At 40.7% G+C, this 14,699-nt stretch overlaps 1 protein-coding gene across 1 annotated transcript in view; it reads left to right on the top strand.

The window, feature by feature from the left end:
- The window catches only part of SH3RF1 (SH3 domain containing ring finger 1), a 59,247-nt gene extending 45,152 nt beyond the window's left edge, over positions 1 to 14,095 (top strand). Inside the window, exons 7-12 of the mRNA XM_056855212.1 lie at positions 919 to 1,070; positions 3,261 to 3,431; positions 3,585 to 3,841; positions 5,112 to 5,467; positions 9,925 to 10,262; positions 13,877 to 14,095. Coding sequence (XP_056711190.1) covers positions 919 to 1,070; positions 3,261 to 3,431; positions 3,585 to 3,841; positions 5,112 to 5,467; positions 9,925 to 10,262; positions 13,877 to 14,045 — 1,443 coding nt within the window. The 3' untranslated portion in view covers positions 14,046 to 14,095. The remainder of the gene's footprint in view (positions 1 to 918; positions 1,071 to 3,260; positions 3,432 to 3,584; positions 3,842 to 5,111; positions 5,468 to 9,924; positions 10,263 to 13,876) is intronic.
- Positions 14,096 to 14,699: the final 604 nt, after the last annotated feature.

The following is a 14,699-nucleotide window of genomic DNA, read 5'->3' as shown; positions in this document are numbered from 1 at the left end:
TGTAACTGCTACCCTAGATCAGGCCAATGGTTTACCTAGTTCATTATTTTCTACAAGAGCCTTATTGGGTAATAAATGCTTTAAATAAATAAATGTATTTGATTAGTTCTTCTGCATATTGGCAGTTTTAAATTATTAATTTTAACTAGTGGTTTTATATATTTCATTGTATTTTATTATTATTTACATTGCAAACTGCCTTGAGTTTGTATAAGGTAGAAAGGCAGCTAATAAATGTTTTAAATAAATAATTGGCTTGATGGCAGCCCTGGAGGGGCGAGGTTTGGAGAGGAGAAGAACCTCAGCAGGGTGTAATGCCATAATTTCTACCTTCAAAAGCAGCTATTATCTCCAGGAGAAGTGATATCTGTAGTCTGGAGATCAGTTGTACTCCTAGGAGATCTCCAGGGCCCACCTGCAGCATGGCAGCCCTAGCTCTGCTGTTGGTGCTCACATGTAAAAGGGAACTTTGTCCTTGAAGGAATGGTTGAGATTGATTGCAGTTAAACTATTTCATACTGTGTTTCAGCTTCTGGTTTTAAAAGCTACTGTGGATGACAATCTATTTGACTTGGATATTTAAACTATCACTTGGAAGGCTGTTGGGTTTCTGTCAAGAATCTAAACTGAAATGTTTTATATTCACTCTTTCTGCTTTTGGATTTGCCACTTAAACTTGTTTTGGGAAGAAGAAAGACAGAACCTATTGCCCAGTTATATTGAATCCAGAGAGGGCACAGTTGTGTGCTCACTTTAATACTTACTCCTGGTCTGTTTGGGGTTATGTAATATGTATATCAATGTGTCTATGTTTATGGATACAACTTGCAGTTGCATATAGGTATCAAAATGTTAAATGCATGTTTGTTTTAAATACGCATATTTGTTTTAAATACGCATATTTGTTTTAATTTATAGAATATGAACCCCCCTCTTCCACCACCACCTCTCTTGTCTGCTACAATAATTGCTTCCTCATCTACTGGGTTACCCTCAGGAGCAGCACAAAAATCTGCATCAGGATCCACTGAGCAAATATCACACTTGCGCCCCCAGGCAAGACCAAGCGTGTAAGTGAAATAGAAACTTACTAATGATAAGCTTGAAATGAGGCGGAGGACTGGAATTGACAAGAGGAGAAAAGTTGAAGCATTTTTAGAAATCTTAACTTGCCATCTCAGCTGAAAAATGCCTGTTGCATATAGCCAGGAAACAAAAAGCAGCCAAGCATGACTTCACTTTGCAGTTTGTCAGGGCTTTTGCTAGCAGCATATAATGGTGTATCCCAGTTGGTACATATAATGGGCCACTGGAACATCTGTCCTGTGCATGTGTGAGATGATACATTGTGTGGACAGGGAACATGTTTTCTAACTGCAGTGCTGATAGTAACTGACAAAACTGACTAAATTGGAAAGTATTATTAATAAAATCACCAGAGGACCCTACTCTAGAGTTGCAGGTTGCGCTTGCTATTATGCTGAGTCTTTGACAGTTTAATTAGTAAGTGAATGCCTGGAGTAATAGCAAAAAGCTGCTACCTAGTATAGTGTCTTCACACATGTGAATTGGCCAAGCTACTGGACATAAATATTTTGTATACAACATATGTTATTAACAACATGTATTGGAAAGCAGATGCTTAATGAAAAATGGCAAGGAAGGAGATGCCACAAGCTTGAATTCCAGAAAAGGAATTTTCTTCACTGCATTAAAAATTATAGGTGCATCAATGCAGGTATACGCATAGTGTAACAACCAAAATAATTATACCATTAAGCCACTTTATATAATCCGAGCATTGTCATTATGTGCTGTCAAGGATTTGAGAAGGTTTTGAAAGGCCATTTTATGAATTTATCTATTTGCAGGAGCCTCCCCTTTTTAAGAGTATCACCAGTCCTGAAGGAAAAACTACTCTGTGTCAGGCTGTAAATAGCCCTGCCTAGATTGATTGATCTCCATCCCCCAGAATGTGGGGTGACTTTTTTTTTTGGGGGGGGAGAGATGGCTCAAAAGAATGTGAGGCCTGGATAGGTTCACACACACAAGAAAGCAACAATAGAACAGGCAATTTAAAAAAAGGAATCAAAAGAATTAATTATGAATCCTCTAATCTAGGTCTGCATTGTTGGCATATTGCCAAGTTTATTCTAATTCTTAAGCTGCTAAGGTAGGTTTCAGGTTCTTAAACAATATGATGCAATACGAGAAGACACAACTGCCATTATCGTTCCCCCCCCCTTCCCACACACACACCCAAACCAATATTTCCAGTAGGCAGTGTGTTCATTGGAAAGGATAATGTAGAGATTGAGGCACAATCATACATTCACATGGAGAGAGGTTGTAACTTGAAAATTAAACCATGTGGGTGCTATTCTACATGGAAGGTTATTGGAGCCATTTTAAGAAGAAGGTTGGCTTTTATACCCTGCTTTTTCTCTACCTTGAGGAATCTCAAAGTGGCTTACAATCACCTTTGCTTCCCCTCCCCACAACAGGCACCTTGTGAGGTAGGTGAGACAGAGAGTTCCTAGAAAACTGTGGTCGAGCCCAAGGTCACCAAGCAGGCTTCATGTGGAGGAGTGGGGAAACAAACCGTTCTTAACCACTACATCACACTGGCTCTCCACACTGCAGCTCCAGAAAGAAGGGCTGTGCTGCAATCACTGGAACTGCTGCATCTGCTTGGGGAGCTACTTTGTGCAGTGAATGGCATCTGTGTGCTTCCATTTTCATGCAGCAATAATCTTGCAAACAATCCTGTGACTTACGCAATTGAAACACTAAGAAGAGGGTAGGCAGCGGGGGAAATGAAAGCATTGCTAACCCACCTGCAATTTGTTCATAGGAGATATTCAGGTATTCAGTAGCCTACCTTTTTGATGCTATCATTTGAAACATTAGCAAATATTTTGCTGTTTATATCATTGTGTTTTTGAAGTCATATTTTAAATTTACATTTCTTTCTAAAATTGACTGGCTCCTGTTTTTAGTATGATTTTAGTATGATTTTCTGTTTATTTTATTAATTGTTTTTTATTAATTTTATTAATTGTAATATCCTTGTCTCAGATTTTATAAATTTTTCATATACTGCCCTGAATATAGTTGTTTGGGAAAGTGTGTTAAATTCTGTAAACATTCACTTGTTCTTTGTGCTAGGCAAAACATTAGCAGAACATTATGACAGATTTTTTTTTCCCTGTCCCTTTTTAAAAAATATGTAGAGCCTTATAAACTGTTGTCTTTTCCAGGTACATTGCTATTTATCCCTATACTCCTAGAAAAGATGATGAACTGGAACTGAGAAAAGGCGAGATGTTCTTGGTATTTGAGCGTTGTCAGGATGGCTGGTTCAAAGGCACCTCCATGCATACAAGCAAAATTGGGGTGTTCCCTGGCAATTATGTGGCACCAGTCTCAAGGTATGGCTTTCTGCTGAAGTAAGAATCTTTTATGAACAGTAAGGCGAGAACCCTTTTTGAATATCCAATTTATATCTAAGTGATGGTGGTTTGTTAAGGGAAGAGGGGTTGACTGACTTAGTAATACCTAAAACTTTTCATTACATTTGACAGAGCAGTGACAACTGCCTCCCAAGCAAAAGTCCCTGTATCTACTGCCGGTCAGACAGGGCGGGTGGTGACTGTGGTCAGCTCTTCTACGGCTGGAACACTGCAGAAACTTCAAGGAAATGGTGTAACAATGAATTCCAGCATGGTACCAACAGCAGTGGTCTCTGCAGCACACATACAAACTAGTCCACAAACCAAGGTTCTTATGCACATGACGAGCCAAATGACAGTCAACCAGGCTCGCAATGCAGTTCGAACAGGTACAACTTACTGCTTTATTCCCCTTAAAGTGTGGTGGTATATTTAGAGTGGAAATCCTGGAAATTCACTGAATTTTGTCATGAGTGGTAGGAGAGCCGGTGGGTTGGATCCAGCCAGCTCTTTCACTGGTGGTAAAAGGGAAGGGACCAGTCCCCTTTGACCATCAAAAAAACTGTGCTGGGGATCATAGGGCCTGTATGGACAAACATGTGGAACAGGACCAAAGGAAGGAGAGTAATTGGGTGAGACTGAGCAAAAAAGTTGGTTTGATCCAGCCAGCCCTGGATGTTGTAGTGGACAGAGCTGTGGAACAGGACTATAAAACTCACTGGATGAATCTGGGCCCCTCATCATGTCTCAGATTAATCTTTGAATGTTGAAGTGGGGATAAGATAAGGTAACCAGAAGTAAGCTGTACTGTTCTCCTTTGAAAGGGGTGGAATGGCTTCATTAATTACTATTAGCCTTATGTCCAGACTATGGCCTTCAGTTGCTGAGGAGCCGCAGCAGGAGAGGCTTTGTCCTGTGTGCCCCTGCTGTGGACTTCCTGGGGCATCTGGGCCACTAGGAGAAGCAAGATGCTAGAGAAGATGGAACAGTAGGGATCTTTGTTCTTAGGAGGCAAATAAAACAATAATAAATATCCACTAAGGAATCAGAGGACTACGTGTTTGTGGTGTTTTTAAAGAGTGATCTCACAATTAATCCTGTTTTCTCTCGAGGAGCTTAGATTGACAGATTAGGCAGCAGGTCACATTTTCTGTGGGCTGCTGCACAACAAGTAACTATTTCATGGGTTTGCATGTTTAGCCATCTTATGATCATTCATTTGAATGAAAATAGAAATTTTTGTTTTAGCCTCTAGCAAAGGTTTGGTAATATATTGACAGGATTTCCATTTCCCAAACTTTCCTAGAGAAGCCTCCATTGTGCTTTGGCAAAATGTGTTCAAGAGAACCAAAGGGGTTTTTGATGCCTTCCTCTTTGTCAAAAAACCAGTTCTGATATCAGCTCGACATAGAATGATCACTCGGTGTTTCTGTTAGAACAGTATTTATTATAGCATCAGATCTTGGTCAGATATTTCTGGTATGGTAAATCTTACTTCGTTTGAAATATGGGTTACTTGATATGTTGAAATACCCACATGGAGCTATTTTTAATATTGCAATTGAGAAGGGAATGGTGGGAGGGAACCTTTTAAATGGCTTATTCATAACAGAACGGTTATGACATATACTTTCTCTTGCTTTTCCTCTCTTGTTGTAGTTGCAATACACAGCCAAGAAAGACCTACAGCCACAGTGACGCCAATCCAGTCTCAAAGTTCAGCATGCCTTATTCCTGCTGCTGTAATTATTCCACATCATTCCGTTGCCTCCCAACAGCTCCAACCTCAGCTTTCAAATACAGCTACTTATATCACAGCTGTGAATATCAACCGGACAAATGCCCCTCTGGCTTGTGCAGCAGCTACGTTAAACTCTCCTGTCACTTCTGCGTCTCTGGATGGAGATGCAAGTGGAAGGATCGTGACGGTTCATCCCGGCGCGCCAGCTTCCGCAGAGAATACATTCGCAGCTGGCGGGGTTACTACCATCAGTAAACCAGACAGAGATGGCAAGGTGGGCGTGCCATTTAGTTGTCTCCCGCTCACCATGTTTTTTGTAACAGCTTCTGTATGAATCTTAGATACAAAGAGGAACATGCAGTGGGATTTCTAACTTGTATTTGATCAGCGGTAACTGTAAAGATTGGTTTGCTAGTTTCTTAGCATTCCTTTGAAGCTGGGTTGTGAGAGGTTTGCATTGTTTACTATAATAAGGAAATGAGTATGGATGCTAGTCAGATGTTTGTTCTCCCGAGACGAAGTGGGATGTAGTTGCTAACTATTGCTTAATATACCAGAAAGAGAATTTTTAATTGGAGAAGTCAGTGACATTTGATGTATTGAAAACAGTGTTGTGGTATCTCTTGATCACCCTGTACTTCCAGTGCCCATTTGCCCTTTAGAGCAGGAATAACTAGCTTAGCTAGAGCATAAAACAGGGTGCAGTAAAAGATTTGCCCTTGTGAGTCATAAGACATTGTTAAAAGCCCAAGGCTTTCCTCATAAGGGAAGGAAAATCTTTTCAAACTGTACAGCACAGAATACTTAACTCCTTAGTGTTTCAGCTGTCCTTGGATTTTGTCTGTATGTCAGTAGCGCACATATGCCCCATAATTGTGAAGTACCTTCTGCTAGCTTTCATTATGGGGTTCTGACCAGTTGTCACAGGGATCAGTTTGGGCAGCCCCCCCAAAAAACCCTTATGGCTTTTGCATCACTTTCTGGGTAATAATGACCCCCTAATATAGAATACTGGTAGCAGAAGGGAAAACCTGGAAATAGTGGGAGGATTTTGAGCATGGTGATTCTTGTACTTTGGTTCCAATGCTGAACGGATTGTGATGACATTGCATGTTTCTGGGGAGTTGGAGTTGGTGCTTGCATTTGAAATTAAAAAACGTCCACTATGGAAACAGTGTGGTGTGTTAGCGTGTAATAAATGTTCCTTTTTCTTTCTGACCGCATAAATGATGACTAGGAAATGTTTGCTAAATGTAAAAACACCACTAAGACTCCATATATGCTAAACAAATTAATCTTTGTGGTTTCTGTGCATCATACTGATGGACTTGGTACCTGTGCAGAACTTTGATTTGGAAATTTCTAGAGCTATCTTGAAGTCTTCTCCCTTCAGAGGGCAGAGAACTCCTCTCCCTTCTTGACTGCATTAGCCTGGGGTGGAGGTGGGGTCACATTTTTCATCCACTGCAGTGGTGTTTGGAAATGCTGTCTTCAAAGATTCTTTCTCTGTAAACTAGTTTTCTCCTAAACAAGTACAGATACAGATATATATCTTTCCTCAATCTGGCCATCTGAGGTGCCTGTGACATAAAGGACTAGCTTTTTAAAAAGTAAAATAGTGTCAGTAGTTCAAAAGAAAGTTGCCATCAATCAGTGGCCACAACTGGTGTCTCCTGTGCCTTGGAGTGCAAGTACACAATACAGGCTTGTGTACTCTGCTCTGGTTAGACCTCACCTAGAGTATTGTGTTCAGTTTTGGGCACCACAAATTAAGAAGGATGTAGACAAGCTGGAACGTGTCCAGAGGAGGGCAACAAAGATGGTGAGGGGTCTGGAGACCAAGTCCTATGAGGAAAGGTTGAAGGAGCTGGGTATGTTTAGCCTGAAGACAAGAAGACTGAGAGGTGATATGATAACCATCTTCAAGTACTTGAAGGGCTGTCATATAGAGGATGGTGCCAAGTTGTTTTCTGTTGCCCCAGAAGGTCAGACCATAACCAATGGGTTGAACTTAAATCAAAAGAGTTTCTGTCTAGGAAGGATTTTCAAACAGTGCGGTTCCTCAGTGGAACAGGCTTCCTCGGGAGGTGGTAAGTGCTCCTTCTCTGGAGGTTTTTAAGCAGAGGCTAGATGGCCACGTAGAGGCAAAGAGACCTATTATAATAACCAGTGTAAAGAAATAGAAGAGAACAACAAAAAAGCAAGAACAAGAGATCTGTTCCACAAGATCCAAGAAATCAAAGGGATATTTAAAGCACGGTTAGGCATGCTGAATGATCAGCATGGAAATACATTAACTGAACAGGACAAAATAAAGAAAAGGTAGGAACAATACACTGAAGAACTATACAGAAGAGATGAAAGGATAACAGATTCTTTCCAAGGAGAATCTTTTGAAGAAGAACCTACAGTTTTAGAAAGTGAAGTGAAAGCTGCACTGAGAGCAATCGGGAGAAACAAATCACCAGGAGCAGATGGGATATCAATAGAGCTATTCCAAGCCACAGAAATGGAGTCCATCAAAATCTTGACAAGAATATGCCAACAGATATGGAAAACAAAACAATGGCCCACAGACTGGAAACGATCCATTTACATTCCAATTCCCAAGAAAGGAGACATCAAAGATTGCAGCAACTATCGGACCATCGCATTAATTTCTCACGCAAATAAAGTGATGCTCAAAATCTTACAGCAAAGGCTGTTACCATATATGGAACGAGAAATGCCTGATGTTCAAGCTGGTTTCAGAAAAGGAAGGGGCACTAGAGATCATATTGCAAATATACACTGGTTACTGGAGCATACGAGAGAATTTCAGAAGAAAATCAGCTTGTGTTTCATAGATTACAGCAAAGCTTTTGACTGTGTGGCTCACGAAAAGCTATGGGTGGTTTTAAAGGAAATGGGTGTGCCTCTACATCTGATCATTTTGATGCGCAACCTGTACTCTGGACAAGAGGCCACAGTTAGAACAGAATATGGAGAAACGAAATGGTTTCCAATTGGCAAAGGAGTCAGACAAGGATGTATTTTATCTCCCTATCTCTTCAATGTATATGCAGAACATATAATTAGGAAAGCTGGATTAGATTTAGATGAAGGTGGAGTGAAAATTGGAGGGAGGAACATTACTAATTTGAGATATGCCGATGACACTACATTATTGGCAGAAAATAGTGAAGATTTGAAACAACTACTGCTGAAAGTTAAAAGAGAAAGTGCCAAAGCGGGACTACAGCTGAACATCAAGAAAACAAAAGTAATGACTACAGTTCTATTCCTTGGCTCCACCATCAACCAAAAGAGAGACTGCAGCTAAGAAATCAGAAGGAGATTGAGGCTAGGAAGGGCAGCCATGAAGAAGCTAGAAAAGATTTTGAAGTGTAAGGACGTGTCACTGGCCACCAAGACTAGATTAATTCATGTCATTTCCTATTCCTATGTATGGGTGTGAAAGCTGGACAGTGAAGAAAGCTGATAGGAAGAAAATAAATTCCTTTGAAATGTGGTGTTGGAGGAAAGTGTTACGGATACTCTGGACTGCCAAAAAAACAAATCAGTGGGTTATAGATCAAATCAAGCCTGAACTGACCCTAGAAACTAAAATGACTAAACTGAGGCTATCGTATTTTGGTCACATCATGAGACAACAAGAGTCACTGGAAAAGACAGTCATGCTAGGAAAAGTTGAGGGCATCAGGAAAAGAGGAAGACCCAACAAGAGATGGACTGACTCAATAAAGGAAGCCACAGCCCTCAATTTTCAAGATCTGAGCAAGGCTGTCAAAGATAGGACATTTTGGAGGACTTTCATTCATAGGGTCGCCATGAGTCGGAAGCGACTTGACGGCACTTAACACACACACAGATGGCCATCTGTCAGCAATGCTGATTCTATGACCTTAGGCAGATGATGAGAAGGAGGGCATCTTGGCCATCTTTTGGGCATGGAGTAGGGGTCACTGGGGGTGTGGGGGGGGAGGTAGTTGTGAATTTTCTGCATTGTGCAGGGCATTGGACTAAATGGACCCTGGTGGTCCCTTCCAACTCTACGATTCCACTGCCCAAAATGTATGAAACAAGCAAGGTGTAACTCACTTTCCTGACTCTGAACCACTCTCTGGGAGAGCCCTTTCAGTCTCTGAAGTGATGATCAGCCAGTTGACTGTGACTGTACAGAAGCCCATATATTCAGTATCAGTGCCAACAGTTCACCTGATGCCAGTGTAGTGGTTACCAACTCCTTTTACCAAGCCAGCAGGAGACCAAGCTGCCTAGGGCAGAAGCATGGGCCTCAATCATCATTAGAGTGTCTGATTAGACAATACTGACTTTGAGGGACCAAGGGTCTGATTCAGTATAAGGCAGCTTCATGTGACCACAAAATAAAAACAGGGTGCTTACCTGTAAGTGGTATTCTTTGAGAGGTCATTTGTGCATTCGCACAACCCACTTTCGTTACCTGCAACAGGTACATTTTAACATGCTGCAGCACTAATTGGGAAGAACCGACTAGAAAGATGTGGCTGTTTGGTATGTACAGGCCAGAGTGCGTCTCCGAGAGGGGAGGACTTTCACACCTGAATGTTAGCTCCGGAGTAAAGTTCTGTGCAGGAACAAAGCCCATCACTGAATGCGCAGTTTTTTCACTTGAAAAACAACAGTTGCATTTCCTTCTCTAGTAGGTGCTTCTTGTTTTCAAAACAAATGCTGATTTTTTATTTACAGAAAGAAAAAAAGGGGTTGCTGAAGTTGCTTTCAGGAGCATCAACAAAGCGCAAGCCTCGAGCATCTCCACCATCATCCCCGACACTGGAGGTTGAGCAGGCAGCTGCGGAGCTCACCCTGCAAGGTGCTGTCGGGCCAGAGGTTCCATCCACTTCCGGTCATGGAAGAGCTGAACCCTGTGCCATGGATGGAGAACCATCGTCAGTAACGATGCAGGAGAATACTCATCGGAAAGCCAGTTCTTCAGATTCCAGTATTCCCATAGCTCCCCCTCCACGGCAGCCCTGCTCTTCATTGGCCCCAGTCCTGAATGAGTCCAGGCCTGTGGTCTGTGAACGGTAAGTCACTTTCCAGCATCTGAAATATATTCTTTTTTTTAATTTAGTTTAGGTGTTGGCTCATAAAAATAATATAAGTGGGATGTTGTCATTTTTTTTTTCTTCCTGTGATGGAGTCTCTCTTGTCATGACTTGGTTCTGAACTTATCCGCTGTTCCAAAAGGAACATCTTGGTGATGATCTTACAGTGGCTGCAGTGTAGAGGCTCATAAGAGTACAGCTGCCATTGATAGCAGTGATGTAGAACGTGCGTCGAACCAAGGGTCCTAGCTGGTGGCCACTGTTGGAAACTAGATGGCTATCTAGGCTGCTCTGGTCAGGACTGTTTTTTGATGAAAACTACGCTTTCGACGAATCCAAATATGTACAACTCCCTTTGCAAAGTTGTGGACACTATTAGTGTTTTCTTTTACTGGATGTGAGCTCAATGTGAAACAAAAATCGAGCACTTTATTAAAATTTTAATTCCCTACCAGCCAATGTCTTGGTATTGTTCCCAAATCCTCATTTTTCATCATTGAAAAGAGGCCAGATAGACATCTGAGTTCTCCAGCTTGTTTCCGCGTGTTCATAAGGCAGTATTTTTCTCTTGCTGCAATATTTGGCGCACTTGAGCTCCTCAGTTGGCAGGGACTTCTGACAGTTCCCAAAGAAACAAGTAAGTGAATATGCTTTGTTTTATATTTGAGTAGCACAGAGAATCTTGCAGTGTTCCTTTTCCTCAGTCCCTGGAAAACATGTAGGGGGGAAAATGCAAATTGAACTAAATAGTATAAAACTCCAGGCATCACTAAGCAGTACAAACAATGAGGGGAATGTATATGTGTTCATACGCAGAAATAGTAAGTGGGGTTTTCAATTATAGGATTGTTGCCATCCCTGGAGCCAAGTGCGAAAGTTCACTTTCTCCCCATGTCCTCATGAACCTGAAAAGTAACGGTTGATTAGTGCTCAGTGGCTGATTAGATAATTAGGATAATCTGGAGGAGGACACTATCTTGGATCCCCTATTTTGTATTGCGACTGAAAAAGAATCCTTTATAAGACCTGCTGGAAAAGGATGTGGCTGAATGGAGCAGGTGCAGAGAAGAGCGACAAAGATGATCAGGGGCCTTGGAGACCAAGCCCTATGAGGAAAGGCTGAGGAAGTTGGGAATGCTTAGTCTGGAGAAGAGAAGATTGAAGGGGGACATGATTGCTCTCGTTAAGTATTTGACGGTCTGTCACTGAGAGGAGGGCAGGGAGCTGTTCCTGTTGGCAGCAGAGAATTGGACTCGCAATCATGGGTTTAAATTGTGGGCGGAGAGGTACTGGCTGGATATTAGGAAAAGGTTTTTTACAATAAGAGTTGTTTGACAGTGGAATCAACCACCTAGGGAGGTGGTGAGCTCCCTCTCACTTGCAGTCTTTAAGCTGAGGCTGGACAATCACTTGACAGGGATTCTCTAGGCTGATCTCGCATTGAGCAGAAGGTTGGACTAGATGGCCTGAATGGCCAACTCTGTGATTCTATGAAAAGGAAAAAACGCTACTCTCATCATTGTCTATGGGAACTGAAGTTCAGAGGGGGGGTATGCAGCACAACTCTTTTCTGTGTCTCTGATTTCCTGTGCTGACAACTGTCCCCCTTCCCTCATTACACAAACCTTCTTCACCTGTCTCTTCATAAGAGGCAGTATGGTGTAGTGGTTAGTGTTGGACTAGGATCTGGGAGACCTAACTTCAAATCCCTCTTCTGCCTTGTAAGTTTTCAGGGTGACCTTGGGTCAGGCACAAACTCTCACAGGGTTGTTTAAGAATAAAATGGGGTGGGGGAGAGAACAACGTAAGTCACTTTGGGGAGAAAGGCAAAGTACAAATGAAGTAAATAAATAAAATTAGTGTGTGTAGGCTTGGGAGCCCAGCCAAGCACAGTGAAGAGTATAATAGCAACAGTTTTCACAAGCATACACCTAGTTCTTTAACTTTACGAAGCACTGAATTATGTTCTTTGTTTTTGTGATTTGTGACGATTTGTCCAATGTGACACAATTTTAGGGTTAATCCTGTGAGGGTTAATCCGGTCAGTCACTACATAAATGTGACCAGGGTCCTTTTGTACATATGGGCCATAAAAATATGGCTATTGCATGCTGTTTCTGTCTGATGTACATGTTAACACCTTTTTCAAGAAGAATCTCTGTTTACATAGAACATGGATTTATAATTACTGTTTTGCATGCTAAATTTAAATTTTTTTAGCTGTAATTTAAAAAGATGTTGAGGTATTTGTGAAATTTCAAAATCTAATTAAGAAAAAAACATTTTTAAACGTATAAACCTTAGAGAAAATATATTCCTTACACCTATATTTTTTTACCCCATGTTTTTTGAAGTCCTTGAGAATTCCTTTTCCAGACATGTTTCATCTATTCTGAAACAGACAGAAGCTCTCAGCCCTGCCAGCTACATTACAGAGAAGTCCTGTTCCACACGGATGCAAAATTTTTGCATCCCAAACTCAGCCCAATATTAGCTTAAACTCTCCATTACATTCATATTCTCTCGCTCATTACTTGTTTTGCCCACTTTATTATTTACTTAATTTATACCCCACCTTTCTCTCCCAATGCTAACATCGTTCTCCTGTCCTCCATCTTATCCTCACAACAACCCTGTGAGGTAGATTAGTTTGAGAGGCTGGCCCAAGGTCACCCATCAAGGTTCTATGGCAGAGTGGGGATTTGAACTTTGGTCTCCCACCACTATACCACACTGGATCTTGGTCTCTCTCTCTGTCTTTAATTATTTGTGTGTGTGTGAGTGAGAGAGAGAGAGAGAGAGATCTGCAAAAACTGCAGTGGAACCTGAAGTTGTGTGTTATAAGGAGCAGGACAAATGTTTATAAGGAAATTTATTTGAGGTAGAAATTTATTTGAGGGTGCTACACCTTTCAAGTGTGTGTTTGTATTGGGACTATTTTGCACATACTCCCAGTTGAGCTTGAGCATATGCAAAGCTGTAGTAGGACAATTATTTCACTGCTTGTGATAATAAAGCTACATATTTGAATCACAATTAATGTGGCTGTTTTGCATTTTTTCCTCATCTTTATAACTGAACCTAATTCTTGATAACATAAAGCTTTCTTCCGTGGCCATTACTGCAAAATAGCTTACTAGTTACATATTAATCCCAGTAGGAATCTTGCTGATGAACAATCTTTAACCTTTTTTATATTGTTGAGAGGGTTTTAATCAGGGACTCCAGATCAAAGCTAATATATAATCCTATATAGCTTTGTTGCTAAACTTGATTTAAGGTTCTCAGTATAATTCAGTTCACATTTATTTCTCTCTGTCCTACTTTTGTTTATGGTCAAATAGATTTGGAAATTTTTTCAAACAAGATAGAATAACTGCAAAACTTGTGTACTAGAGGAGAAAGCAGGATGTCTAGATTTCATTTTATATTATTACTTTAACTTTTTTTTGGTGATATATTTTATGTTTTTAATGGAAAGGTTGTGTATAGTTCATGGCAGCTTCAATTGCATGTTGTATCTAGCAAACGTTTTTGCAAACTGTATAGTTCCTGTACTAACCTGGGCAAAAAACGTGTGTTTCCTTCTACAGATACAGGGTTGTGGTATCTTATCCTCCTCAGAGTGAAGCTGAGCTGGACCTTAAAGAAGGAGATGTTGTTTTTGTTCACAAAAAGCACGAAGATGGCTGGTTCAAAGGCACACTGCAGCGGAATGGAAAAACTGGCCTGTTCCCAGGCAGCTTTGTAGAGAGTATCTAAGAAGACTTGCTTCAGATCACATAGCACTATAAAATAGCACAAATATTTTACAAGACAAGAGTGCAGCCATTGAAGACTTTTTAAATTACTGTAATATAGACAAATTTATATTTATGTTTTTTTTTCCAGTATCTCATAGCACAATTCTGCCAGCAAAGAAAGATTAGGGCATTTGCTGGGTTATTTTTTTTTTAATCATTTTGATTCTTACGTGTAATGTGTGCCTTGTAATGTCTGATTTATTCTACAGATGAACTTTTTAAAAATATAACACAAAAGAGCAATTGTTTACAAGGCTGTAACTAATTTATTCTTCATTTTCTAAACTTGAATTCTGTTTGATAGCTAAATCTTGGTGATTATGATTAACACGTTATTAATTTATGAAATGAATTAAGGAGGCTGGATTCTCTCTTTTATACTAAGGCATTGTGTCTGACAGATTGCTTTCTCTCACTGTACGTAGCAATGAAGTGAGTTCGTTTTATAGGTAAATGTTGGCTGTAATGATAGGTGTTGTGGTGTCAAACTGAAACTGCAAGCTGGGATAAAATGGCATTGTGGGCTTTTTCTTATTTGGGGTGAGAAGCTCTCTGTCAATGGCAACTTTAAGTTCCCCAGGCACTATAACATTTCTGGAAAGCAAAACTATAA

This window comes from Euleptes europaea, chromosome 9 (assembly GCF_029931775.1).
Source record: "Euleptes europaea isolate rEulEur1 chromosome 9, rEulEur1.hap1, whole genome shotgun sequence".
Lineage (NCBI taxonomy): Eukaryota > Metazoa > Chordata > Lepidosauria > Squamata > Sphaerodactylidae > Euleptes > Euleptes europaea.
This window is presented reverse-complemented; position numbering and strand designations above follow the sequence as displayed.